The sequence below is a fragment of the Octodon degus genome, unplaced genomic scaffold (assembly GCF_000260255.1).
Source record: "Octodon degus isolate 3935 unplaced genomic scaffold, OctDeg1.0 scaffold00019, whole genome shotgun sequence".
In the NCBI taxonomy this organism is placed as follows: Eukaryota; Metazoa; Chordata; class Mammalia; order Rodentia; family Octodontidae; genus Octodon; species Octodon degus.
The window spans coordinates 6,198,097-6,212,442 of NW_004524595.1; the positions used below are offsets into that span (position 1 = coordinate 6,198,097).

Consider the following 14,346-nt stretch of genomic DNA (forward strand, 5'->3'; position numbering starts at 1 on the left):
AAAAAAAAAAAAAAAAAAAAAGATTGTCACCACAAAATAGAGATCTTTAATTTATTTTGCATCAGACACAAACAACATCTGAGAGATACAGAAGTAAATTTACTAAAATGTTGACAATTGGTTAACCTATTAAGAAGGTCTGAGAGGATTCATCATCGTAAATATCATAACCTTCACATAGGTTTGAATCTTTTCAAAGGGAAAAATTTAAAAACTCATTAACTTATGCCAAGAGTTAATGTTTGAGCTCATTATTTTTCTATTTAACTTCTAGGGCATCCTTCTTCATTTATTATGCTGGAGAATATCTCAAAACATTAAAATACAAAAAGACACTACTGGATTTTCAGAAATTCAGACTTACCCATTAATGTCTATTTTTTTTTTTTTGGTGGAACCGAGGACTGAACTCAGGCCTTTGCGCTTGCCAGTGAAGTACTTATTCCACTGAGCCATCTCCCCCGGCCCTAAATTTTTTTATTATGTATTTGGTACAGGGTCTAACTACACAGCTCAGACGTGTAATAACCCTCCTGTTTTCAGCTTCCCAGTGCTGGCTGGGATTACAGGCGTGCACCACCATGCCCAATCTGTGTCAGTTGCTATTTGGCACACCCAGGAGAGGGGGCGGGAGCAGGGTCCCTGCGCTTGCCTAAGCAGCACTTTGTCCACTGATCTATCTCCCTGACCTGCATTAATGTCCAATTTAAGAAAGGGAAAACAATTTTGTAAGACTAAGAATGTAGGGGCTAGAGATATAGCTCAGTGGTATAGCACCTACCTAGGAAGCACAAAGTCATGAGTTCAATTCCCAACATCAAGGAAAAAAAAGAAAAGACAGAATCTGTAGAGAAAGAACAACTCAGTACTCTCCTTTTATAAGCACAAATGTTTATTGGGTTTCAAATCAGTAAAAATTAAGAACTAGGTGTCTTATCCCTTCAATGATGATTGCTAAAATGTCACACTACTATAATCCAGACAGATTATAATTTACTGAATCTTGTTACATATCCTATAGGACAGTATGCGTCAGAAAGATTGAAATTTGAAACTGCAATCATACTTTGTACAAAAAAACCCAAACAAACCCAAAAACAAAAATCCTACCACTCTCTCAAGTGCATCAGTCAACAACTATGAACCCTAATTAAAACTCTCCTTAAATGTCACTGTTACAGATAGCAATGTGTGAGTCCCTACCACTTTGACTATCCTACATAACAAAAATCTCATTATTTTGAGGGCAAAATGGTATTTACTATGTCAGAAGCAGAAAGTCCATCCTTAATGCTACTGAACACTATGAGTTTTAAAATGAAATAAAGAATCACTTAAAAAGACATATATAGTGGCCACGCCCATAATCCTAGGATTCTGGACCAAAATTCAAACCCAACCTGGACAATTTTTCCTGTCATAAAATAAAAAATAAAAATGACCAAGGATGCAGCTCAGGGCAAAGATCCTGGGTTCAATTCTTAGCACCATAAGAAAAAAAAAAAAAGTAAAAACTTCAAATTCCAATCAAGATAGTAGAGAAAGACCTTTGCTATACACCAGAACAATGAACAAAACATAAATTTTATAAGTTCTACGTTCACTTCAGTGAGCAGACTTTGCAACTTTAACCACAAAAGATGTAAACTAAGAAGTTTATGGTGTCAAGTCACACTGAAGACAATACAAGTTGGAACAAGCCAATTCATGTCTCAGAACCCTAGAAAGGTGTACCAACAGGAGACATCAAATACCAGACACAAAGTAAGGATGTGAGATATAGTCTCCAACCTCACATAGTTAGGTATCACCATCCTACCCTCAAGACCAAGCAGGAATCTAAGGTTTATCTCTAAAATACCTGAAATACACTCTGAATACAGAAACAGGCTTAACAGAATGTGGGGATGGAACTAAAATTATGCAGACTTTAAAAAAAGAGATTAAATACAATGAAACTACGGGCTGGTGAGATGGCTCAGTGGTCTAAAGCACCTACTTAGAACAAGCTTAGCAAAGCACAGGGACCACGGTTCAATCCCCCCAGCACCACATGCCAGCCAGCCCCGCCCCCTGGTGGGCTGAGCTGGACACACACACACACACACACACACACAAAATAAATAAATTTAAAAAAAAAATACAATGAAACTAAAGCTAACCTCATAATTTATCCACCCAAATGCCTTCACCTGCTCAGATTAAAAAACAAAGGCAGGTGATCAGAGGGTCCTTCTGCAGAGAAAATGCATTGCTTTGGAAATAAAGCCTACAGACACTAAAGCTGGGCAGGGGGGATGACTGTGCCATCATTCTGTAGCACAGCCAATCATATGAAAAGCCCTGTCCATGATTACAGTTTGCTCAGTCTGAAATTACCAATAATTTAAGAAGAGCCTCAAAATTGCAGATTAAAACAAGGGAGGAAGATGATAAAGACCGAACAACTTGAAGGAAAGAGAAAGCAAGAAATAGAAAAAAACAAACTATCTTCCAAGAAAAGAAGATATGGCATTCATGAAACAAGAAAAGCTTTTGTTTTTCTTTTTTGCAGTGCCAGAAATAGAATTCAGGCTTCACACAAGCTAAGAAAGTGCTCTAAAACTAAGCTCTAAGGGGCTGGGGAGATAGCTCAGCAGAGTAAATAACTGCCTGGACAAGATCCTGAGTTTGATCCCCAGCGCCAAAATCATCATCATCATCATCATCATCATCATCATCATCATCATCATCATCATCATCAATATGCCCAGTCCATAAATAGAATTTAAAACGTGTTAAGGAATAGACAAAAAGCCAGTATTAGAAATTATAAAATGACAACTGAAATAAAAGCTTCAACAAAAAGGTTAAAAGATAAAGATGACAAACTTTTCTAGGATACAGAAATGACAAAATTAGAAAACAGAAAATAATTAGGAAGTCTAATACCAGTTTAAAAAATAAAAGTGCCCAGTGTGATGAGCACTCAGGCTGTTGAGGCAGCAGGATTCCAAGTTTCAGGCTAGCCTGGACAATTTTGGAACTGTCTCAATTAACAAAAAAAAAAAAAAAAAAAAAGATCTGGTGATAGCTTAGTACTCTTTAAGTTCCTGAGATTGCAGCAGCCAAGGTTTGATCCCCACCAAGCCGTGCCCTGCCGGTACCAAACCCAGGGCATAATGAAAGGGCAACTGAGAGACAACTGAGACTATGCGTAGTGGCGCGCGCCTGTATTCCCAGCACTTGGGAAGAGGAAAATAGGAGAATCACTACAAGTCCATTCTACATAGTGAGACCCTGTAGATCCTGTATCAAATACAAAAAAGAAATAAAAAAAGTTCTAAGTTCCTGAGGTCAATCCCCAGTACCAAAACAAAAGAATAAAAGGAAAGCACAATATAAGTGACGGTAAGAAGCGAATCACTAAGTCAATTTTCATTCCTATAGGGTACATACAGAATTTCTGAGTCCTTCAGAACATTTGCATCATCTGACTAATTCTATGAGACTAGAGTGAGGGGAAGCTCACATTTTCAGTAAGTGGTACTGGCATAACTGGAGTAAAGCTTAACGTAAGCACCACACCATATACATGAATTAACTCAATGTAGACATAAAAACAAAAAACTGTAAAACTCTTAGAAAAAACACAAGAAAATCTTTGAGATATAGGACAGACAAAACTCTTACAAACCAAAAAATGTGATCCACAAAAACAAACTCTTTCCAAGATAAACCAAAAGGATCCCAAGTTTGAACTCCAGCCAGGGCAATCTGACAATTTTGTGAGGCTTTGTTTTTTGTTTTAAAAAAGGTACTAAAATTGTAGCTCAGTGGAAAGGTCCTAGGTTCAACTCCTGGCACCACCACCACCCCAAAAAAGTAAAAGAAAAAAATGGAAATCCAAAACCTTGATTCATAAAGACTCAAAATTTAAAATTGTTACTCTGTGAAGCACACGTGAAGATGATGAAAACACAAGTTAGAAGCTGAGTATGATTCTGCAAATTTGTAATCTCCAACACTATGGGAGAATAGAGGGGGATCGTAAATACAAGCCCAGACTTGGCAAGTTAGCATGACCTTGTCTTAAAATATAAACATCTTTTAAAAGGCCAGAGATAGGGTCATACAGATAGTTTAGCTGACTAAAGTAGGGTGCAGGGACCGGGGCTCAATCCCCTCTCCCCTCCCTGTGTGCTGTGCTGGCCCTACCCCTGGGGTGCACTGAGACTGGGCATGGTGGCACACACCTGTAATCCCAGCACTTGGGAGGCTAAAAACAGGATGATCACTACGAGTCCGATATGTGTAGTAAAACCCTATAGACTTTGTACTAAAATAATAATAAAAAGGCCAGGGATGTAACTCAGTGAGAAGGCCCTGGGTTCAACTTCCAGTACTATAAAAGAAAGGTTTGGATAAAACATTTGCAAGCCGGGGGCCAGGGAGATGGCTCAATTGAATAAGCACGTGCCTGGCAAGCCCAAGGGCCTGAGTTCAATCCCCTGTTCCCACAAAAAAAAAAAAAAAAAACACAACTAGAAAATGGGCAAACATGAACAGGTATTTCACCAAACAGGGCATACAGGAGGCAAACAAAGCAAGTACATAAAAAGACTGAACATCTTTGACCATCAGGGAAATGCAAATTAAAAACTTATGGCTGGGGATATAGTTCAAAAGTAGAGCATATCCTTATCATGGATAAAGCCCTAGGTTCATCCTCCAGTCCTGAAAAAAAAAAAAAAATTCACAGAAATTCTCTTAATGGCTCATACTCTTATTTTCTTTGTCCCTACTTCTTTAATAAATCTTTTTTCCTCCCAAAAATCATGAGATTTTCACTACAAATTTAACAGAGTAAAACAAAGTAGCTGAAAAACCAAACTAATGACAATAATAAATGTTGGTAAGAATGTAGAGAAAATGGATCACTCATATAAAACTGATGGGAGTATAAAATAGTATAGACACTCCAGAACAGTATGGCTTTTTTTTTTTTTTGGCAGAACTGGGGATTGAACTCAGGCCCTTGCACTTGCCAGGGAAGTGCTTATTCCACTGAGCCATCTCCCTGACCCCTTGTATAGCATTTTCTATAAAACTAAATCCATAACTACTGTGTGACACATTCAAGGGTACTCTTGGGCATTTTTTCTACCAAGAAAAATAAAATCTTTGTTAACACACAAGACTATATACAAATACAAATACTCATATAACAAACTTAAAATTGACAAATTAAAATCAAGTTAGGTATAGTGGCACATGGATCACAAGTTCTGAGTCAGCATGGCAACTTAGTGAAACTGTCTCAAAAAGGGAGAGGGTGGTTTCCCACTGGGAAGGCTCCAGGTTCCATCCCCAATGCTGAAAAAAATGTTAAAAGAAAAAAATTTAAAATGCTTATTTGGTTTTTGGGCCTTCCCAGTGAGTTACATCTTTCTCTAAGTAGAATTCTTTTTTTGATACTGAGAATCCAACTCAGGACCTCCTGCTTGCCAGACAGGCTCTTATGCCACTAAGCTATCTCCCTTCCCTTTTTTCTTTTTAGATATGGTCTAAATTGCCCAGACTGGGCTCAAACTTGTGCTTCTCCTGCCTCAGTCTCAGAGGGTGCCAGCTTTGACTTTTAAAAAAGTTTTATCAAAAATTTTTTGTTAAGAATTATATAGTTAGGGGCCGGGGAGATAGCTCAGTGGAATAAGCGCTTCCCTGGCAAGCGCAAGGACCTGAGTTCAATTCCCGGTTCCACCAAAAAAAAAAAGAAGAATTATATAGTTATAGGGCTGCAGAGACAGCTCAACAGTCTAAGCACCTGCTTCGGCAAGCCCAAGGACCTGGGTTTAATTGCCAGTACCACATGCTGTGCCAGCCCTGCTTAAGGCATGACAAGCTGGCCACCAATACCAGGCATGGTGACATAAGCCTGTAATCTCAGAGCTAAGGAGGCTGAAACAGGAGGATCACTACAAGTCCAAGCTGTGTAGTAAGACCCTGTAGCAAATACATAAAATGAAAAAAGAAAAAAATCACACATAGTCATAAAAGACAATACAGAGAGACACCTTGTGTATTTTGCCCAGTTTCTCCATTTTTGGGGAAACTAGTATGTCCTAAACAAGACTGGTACCTACTGTAAATCACTAGTCTTATAAAGTTTCTCTAATTTGTTGGTACTGTATTCATTTGAGTGCTATGTAAGTCAAAACTTCGTATCACTTTAATGAATCTCTACATAATCTACTTAGAGAAAGGAAAGGTTTATTTTGGCCCACGGTTTCAGTCCACCAACAATGACCTGTTGCTTTAGAAGATACATTAGGTCATGGCAGGAACCCTTGCAGGAGGCAGGCCTGCTCACCTCCTGGCTGACCAGGAAGACATGGGAGTGGGGGAGTTCAGAAACCAATGTTCCCATATTGGAAACACCAGTTGTTATTTTCCTGAAAAAATATTATCTATCTTCTCTGGAAAGAAACAAAAACAATCTATTTAGGCTTACTACCCAAAATGTATGATACTGTCTTCAAAGAAAACTTTTTCCTCACTTCTGATTTCCCCCAAAGATCAAGTAGTATATATTTGCCAGGGGTGGTGACACACATCTCTGTAATCCCAGCCCTCAGAGGGCTGAGTGAAGAGGATCACCACAAATTTAAGGCCAGCTTGGGCTACATGATAAATTCGAGGTCTGCCTGAATCACACAGCAAGACCCTGTCTCAAAAAAACAAAAACAGATTAGCAGATCTATTTTGGTATTTGGGGGATAGGGCTCATTACCTAGCTCAGGTTGGCCAAAAACTCTCTATGTAGCCCAGGATGGCCTCCAATTCATGGCAATCCTGTGGCTTTAGCCTCCAACATGCATTCTATAGGCACTGAGGGTGCTCCAGCAGGATTGTAGTCTCATCCCTTCAAATTTCTCTCTCACCACCACCAGCACCGGGGCTTGACCCCAGGACCTTTTGCACTGAGATCAACACCTTTTTTTTTTTTTAGATTTTCAGACACTGTCTTGCCAAATTGTCCTGGCTGGGGTTTAACTTTCAATTTTCCTATCTCTGCCTCCTGGAGTGCTGAGATTACAGGTATGTGCCACCAAATTCCTTTTCTTAGAACTCATATATAAGACTTATTCCATTAATTCTCCATTATTCATCTACTTGAAGGATCCTACTCGACTGAATTATCAATCTTATGGGTTCACATAATGTTGTCTTAACATAATATTCTCCTTTAAACTCCTCCTTTATGACTAATCATCTTTATAAACAGTTTTCTCCAGCTGAACAAATAGCTCAGCGGATTCGATCCCTGGGCCTGCCATCCCACCCCTGGGGCACACTGAGACTAAGATTGAGACTGGGCGTGGTGGTGCACGCCTTAATCCCAGCTCTTGGGAGGCTGTAAACAGGCGGATCTGGATCGCTACAAGTCTGATCTAGTAGTGAGACCCTGAACACCCTGTAGACCCTTCCCTAAAAAAAAAAAGTTTTCTCATGTACATTTCTTTAGCACAATTCATGCTCAATACAGCACTGGCTGAGCAATCTCATACTGAAACAGATTCTCAAATTTCTCTTATCATTTCTTCCTTTCTACAAACCAAAGGACTATCTGTAGTTCCTTTGCTGCACTTTGTACTTCATTGTACACTGTAATCCTGAAAAAAAGAACGTAACTATTGCTAACATCAACTCTGCTTTGTCATGCTTTAAATTTGCAAAGCATAGATACACTAAGTAATCTATATCCCTAATAGTATGAAAAGACCATCCAAAACAAAAGCAATTCTACTTTTCAACTGGAACTGATAAGTGAACTAGCTTATAATGTTTTTTTTTTGTTTGTTTCATTTGGCCTCAAACTTATAACAATCCTCCTACCTCAGACTCTAAGTGCTGGGATTAAGGTGTGTACCACTACACCCAGATGGCATGATTTTTAAAAGTCTTTTTTTTTTTTTGGCAGAACCAGGGATTGAACTCAGGCCCTTGCGCTTGCTCTATTGAGCCATCTACCCAACCCTAAAAATCTTTTATTTACTTGGTACAAGGTTGTACTACATAGCTCGGACTTGTAGTGAATCCTTCTATCTCAGCCTCCTGGGCGATAGGATACAGGCGTGCGCCACCACGCCCAGTTTTGCAGGGCTGACACAGCATGTGGTACTAGGGATTGAACCCGGGTCCTTGCACTTACCAGGCAGGGGCTTAGACCACTGAGTTATCTCCCCAGCCCAACTTTTTTTTTTTTTTTTAAACAATGAAATTCTCAAAATGAGAATAGTCATGATTCCCTCACTAGTTAACCATATAACCTTTTGGAAATTTGTTTACCTCTGAAATTTCCTCTGCAGTATTCATTCTATCATTAACATTCCGTGAGTCTAACATTACAAGGAGGTCTGAAAATTTGAAGCAGGAACATATTTGAACCCAGCCTGGGCAACTTAGTGAGACTCTACCTCAGAGAAATAAAAAGGACTGGGATATAGCCTTGCCTAGAATGGGCAAGACCTTGGGTTCAATTCACAATACCTCAAGAAACAAGAATAAGAAAAAAAAGAGGTAAAGAGGAAAATAAACTAGCCCCAACTGTGTACTGAGGATCCCAAGTGTACTATCAGCCTGTATGCCTTCCTTTATTCTCTTACATACACCTACTAAATGCAGGAACTCTTCTAGGTGCTTAGCACTTATCAGCAAAAAGACTAAGATCTCTGTCCTTGTGTAATTTATATTCTAGTGTCCATAAATTCACTCTTGAGACTGGTTGAGTGTGGCACCCACCAGTAAATTGTTTTTGCAACTGTCTAAAATAAATCTGACCATAAATATAATATCCTAATATAGATGTGTGAGAATTTTTAAGCATGCAGAAAAACTTAAATACAGTTTTCTTCCTGAGCACTGAAACCATCATATATTTAAATATTCTTTCTTCAAGGGGCCAGACAGACAGACAGACACACACACACACACAAACACAGAGACTGAGACAGACACAAAGAGACAGACAGAGGGAGGGGGGCAAAAAGATAGGAAAGGACCAACTCACCCACCTGGGCTACAAAGTGAGCTCAAGGCCAGCCTGAACTACCCGGTGAGACCCTGTCTCAAAAAGACAAAAAAAAAAAAAAAAACCTTTCTTCAAAGAATCAATATAAGCTAAAAGAACCAACAAGAAACTTAAATGATCATGCCTGAAATGAGGGCTTGCCCTATTCTAATAGTGTAGGCCTTCTGGTCACCTGTAAGATAAAGCACTTCTATACACAAACTCAAGACATTAAAACTAGGGCAGAATTTAGTGGCAAAGCACATGCTCAGCATGGGTACTAAATTCAATCCCCAATACCAAAACATAAAATAAGCAGTAACGATTGACAACTTACAAACTTCATTATTACTTTTATTTAGAAAATGCTCTAACACACACACACACACACACACACACCCCTAGAGATACAGACCAGTGGCAAAGCATCTGTCCGTCTGTGCTTGGCCTAGAGTTCTACTCAAGTATCCTTCCTCCAACACACCCAACCCACAAGAACATTTCAACTGATAATATTTACAATGTCCTCAAAGTACTATACATTCAATCCAAGCACTGTGGCCTTCTCTTTTCTGTCCCAGCAATCAAAAGGCTGAGGCAGGAGGATTTTCAGTTCAAGACCAACCTAACTACAATAACTTTTTTTTTTTTTTGCTCCGAATGCCTTCAGGGCAGGTTTGGCTGGCTTGAGTTGTGGGGATCAACCACAGGAACCTGAGCCTGACTGCTTTGTTGAAGCAGCCACTTAAAGAACTGAGCTAAGGGACAGGCCCCCTACATAACTTTTTTGTCTCAAAAAAAGTTAACATATATTTATGCAGTTCACATATCCTTCAGAAAGCACTGTTTTAAAACAATACCAATAGGAGACTTCTAAATCTGTGAACAGAGTAGATGAACATGTTTGAGCTGGACTCACAATTCTATTAATTTTACTCGGTCCAGACATGTCTACATCTTACACCAAAATATGGAACATTTTTATAATAAAATAGGTAAATGTCGGGAACTAAGGTGAAACTGTTTAATAAAGTATCAATTAAGTATATGGGCGGCCTACCACAATTGAGTAGCAGAAAGATCACATATTCTCTATGTAGCTAATACTTGTACAAAGTGTCCCATCCCATGTTAAGAGCTTTATTCTCACTGACCCATAAAATCCTCACAACTACCCTATGTATTAGATACTATTATTAATACTATTTTTAAAAGAAAAAGAAGTTAAGCAACTTGCCTAAGTCACACAATTAGCTACCTGTAGAACCAGGATTCCAACCCAGCAGGCTTGATCCAAAACCACTTTTTCCCAAGTAAAAAGCCTACAAAAACTGTGCCATCATCTTACAGAATGGGTTATCGATATGCTCCCTTTATAAAAAGACTGATGCTTACAGAATTAATGCTTTGCTTCCTACTTTCTACTTGACCCCTCTCAATTGACAGATTAAAATTAGGGGTAATTTTTCCCTCTCACAGAAAGGCAGTATCCCATCCCTTTAGTCCAATGCCTGTTTGTCTTTCAGACTTCTGTCATCAAGTATACACAAGACTACTTAATTTCTCTGCACTTTAGCCTAGTCCTTGGCTCCTCAACCTTTATTATATGTAAGCATAAAAGCATTTTCCACACTACTGTGATTGTCCTCACCAAAATTTTCAAGGGGTCTATTGTGTCCACTACCTATCCCCAGTGCTAGTATTAGGTGTACAATAAATATCTGCTGACTGATCTAACCACCTGACCCATCCAGCCAGCGACAGCTAAAAGTGAAATACTGTATTAAAAGCAAAATTAGTGCTAGAAGGTGCTACCCCAGAAGGCAGAGAATAAGTTCTAAGCAGCATGAAAATTATGATACTCTAAGAGAAACGAATATGCTCAGGAAATTATGATACTCCCCAACAGAGCAAGTAGAAGAAAAACTATTTAAAATAAAATAATCATTAATCCAACTTAATTGCAGCATAATTTGTTTTATAATGTCGCTGATATCATTAACATCGAAGCTAACGATTTCAGTAATGCTATAAACTAGCTGAAATTCTTTTTATTTTGACAATTCACAGAGTTCAAAGAGGACTGCAGGCGTTTGCGACTCATTATAAAATTAAGTTGCATTTAAAAAAAGTTTTACTGCACTGCCCCAATGCTGGAGCTGTCCCTTAAAGAATCGGGGAGGAGGGAAACGTGGATTTTACAACTACTTCAATACAATTAGCGCTAGTGACAGAGTCTAAAGGGACTTTCTTAGATTCTTCCCTTTTCACTTCCTAAATGGGAAAACGATTAAAAAGGTCAATCGTTACTTTTTTTCCACACCAGATAATTCTCATACATGTCGAAAGTACATTAAGAGCTTCTTAGAGCTATGACTGGCAAAATACTTTTCTGTGAATTCTAACGTCAAGTAAAATAAGGGAAAACGTGACTTCATTCCGTCAAGCCGAGGACAGAAACTGATCATCTTTCTCAGACTACTTCTGTTGATGTCTTGAAAAGCGCTGTGAGCAAACACGCCGCAGATTCCCACTCCAAGCACGAAGAGCCTCCGATTGTTCCACACATCAATGGATTAGTCAACGCGGACGACTCGCTTTTCCCCTCTAATTTGCTTAATTATTATTCACATAAATCTTCAAGTTTATTCTGTTATGAGCAAATGAAATCTTGTTTGTTCTCAAGCAGAGACCTTTACCACATACCTAGTACTGCTTCAATCACAACCAAAAGTGTGTCTCTTAATATCACACATCTCAGTAACTCAACGCAAATATGGAAAAAGATAGTCAAGTTAAGTAAAAAAATCAGGATTTTGGAATGCTGTTAAATGCTGCATATTTTGTACCCACAGCGGGCACTTAAGACTAAGATCTGAAAGCAAAGGCCGGTGAAAAGAAGGGGAAGACCCCGCCCCAGTAAGCTCGATGCCGATTGAAACAGTAACTTGGATCGGTCCTTTGGAATGGGAACCACTGAAACAAAGGCGTATATTACGAGAAGCAAGATGTCTGGAGGAAAGGGAAAAAAAAAAAAAAAAAAAAAGGCTTGCAGCTACCGAGACCTCACACCATTCTCCTACAAGTCTTACCTATGGTGGAAATAAAGGTGGTATTGAAGGCATCATCCGAAAAACGAAAAAGGACGCAGGTCTTCCCTACTCCCGAGTCCCCGATCAGGAGCAGCTTGAAAAGCAGGTCGTACGTCTTCTTCGCCATTGGGAGGAGCGGCTCAGGCTCTCGCCGCCGGCGGCCCCAAGGGATCGGTCCCTACCACTATGGCCAACTCCTCACCCGGGCGTTCTCGGGCTGGAGGACTGGGGAAGCGTGGGAAAAAGGAGGGCTCGAGAGGGCGCGGGCGACCTACAAATGGCCTCGTCGAGGAAGCCCAGACAGTAGCGGCGCCCGGTGCCTCCAAGGACGGCGACGGCAGCTCCGCAGGCTCTCCCAGCCGCTCCGCCCGGTTCCGGGGAGTCGGTCGGGACAAAATGGCCTCCCCTCCCCCTCAGGGCTGCTCGGCCAGGACGCTCCTACGGGCGAGCAAGCAGGTTCTGCTGTCAAGGGAGCGCGGCAAGCTCGAGAACAGCCTCTCCCGAGCAGAAACTACGCGTCAGGACGCGGCGAGGGCAGCAAAAGACGACCGCGAGCCGACTAGCTCAGCTACATAGCCTCGGGAAGCCGAGCCGCCCCGGCCAGAGCCACCTTTTTCCCGTGCCCTCTCACGCCAGCGTGCGCGCTGCCTGAGACGCACGCAAGGACGTACGCCCGCCCTTCCCTCGCGCCCTCACCCTGCGGTCCGCCTCTGCGCACGCGCGCCGGAGGGTGTGAGGGACACGCGTGGGCGGAGACTGGCGCGCCCGGCTGGAGTCGGAGGCCCCGCCACGAGGGGCGAGGGGCGGGGCCGGAGAGGGCGAGGCCGCGGGCGCGTTCCCTGTGCCTGCCTGATAGGGTGTTCGACGCTGCAAGCACGCCCCGCGGGAGGCACTGCCTGGTGGCTGCGCAGGCGCAGTATCCTGGCTAGCTCCCGCTCCCCCCCCACGCACGCCCCCGAGTTCCTAGGGTCGCCCCACTGACAGTTCGGGGAATCCTCAGCTCCGGTTTGTCGGGGGTGTGGCGCTGAGGGTATTGGCGCAGCAACAGGCGTAGGTGGTCATGTGTTGCTGTGTAAGTGTAGCCCATAGTTGAGAGAAAAGTAGCGCCCTGGAGCATTTAATAACCTCTCCACAAACCTCGAAAGGCCTCGCAGAGTGCCCTCCCTCAAGGACCAGCCATGACCGGAGAAAACAAGAGCTCCATCCCGGCTTCCTTAAGGAAGAAGAGTTGGCGTTCGAGACAGCAGGAGTTCGAAATGGAATAGTTGGCCCCTCGGCCCCGGTTGGGATGATGTAATCGGCCTTCGGGGCGGGACGAGAGGAGCTGAGGAACACCTGAGCGCAAACGGACTTGTAACTAGGAGCTTAGCTGCTGTGCCTTGCACGAAGAACCCCGGGCCTGTGTGGCCCCCGGGAAGCCGGGAGAGCCCGAGAGCTCGGTGCAGAGGAGGCGGGGCCTGCCTGGGGCCAAAGTCGATGGCTTGTTTAGTCCAGTGGTGCAGCCTGCCCAAACCTAGCCCTGCACTGTCTCTGCATTTTCTGTTTACTCACTTCCTTCTCCCGTCACACCTCCCTTGTCCTCTTCTTTCGTCTGTATCTGAAATATCCAAGCTCTTGACCTGTCTACTCTCATTAGCGTACTTCATCGGTCCTGCACACTCAGGAGGTGATGGAATAGTTGAGCCACTGAGCCAGGTCAGCCTCACAAAGAAAAGCAAGGAACAGGGACTAAGAGAAACATAAAAGCTACATTCCTACATACAACCCCACCATCACCAGAGAATGTATATGATATGTAATTAAAATGAGGCTTTGAGGTAGTTCTGGTCATCATGTTTCAGTTTCCTGTTCTTTAAAGATTTGTCTTAAATTCTTCCCCAAGCGTTCCAAAAGTTTCCTTACTGAAGATGCTTGTTTTCTCTAATATACCGCTCTCTTCAATTGAATTATCTGATTGCTTTTCTTAGCCTTAGCACTTAAACCTTACTACCTTTTATCTCATAATAAAAACAACGATTCTAAAACAAGATATTTGTGCAATCATAAAGTGTATTGTGGCCAATGCTTCGTAGATTTGTCAACTCAGAGTCTTAACTCTGAACTCAAGAAAATCTTCAGTGTTAGCTAGATTATTCCAGAACAAATTCAATTAGCCTAAGCACTCACGTTGTAAAGTATCTTGAAAGTAATATTTATACATGAAAG

At 41.6% G+C, this 14,346-nt stretch overlaps 1 protein-coding gene across 1 annotated transcript in view; it reads right to left on the minus strand.

Moving 5' to 3' along the window:
• The window catches only part of Rab10 (RAB10, member RAS oncogene family), a 76,006-nt gene extending 62,998 nt beyond the window's left edge, over positions 1 to 13,008 (minus strand). The window contains exon 1 of the mRNA XM_004627438.1: positions 12,142 to 13,008. Within this exon, the coding sequence (XP_004627495.1) occupies positions 12,142 to 12,268 (127 nt within the window). The 5' untranslated portion in view covers positions 12,269 to 13,008. The remainder of the gene's footprint in view (positions 1 to 12,141) is intronic.
• Between the last annotated feature and the right edge of the window lie 1,338 nt (positions 13,009 to 14,346).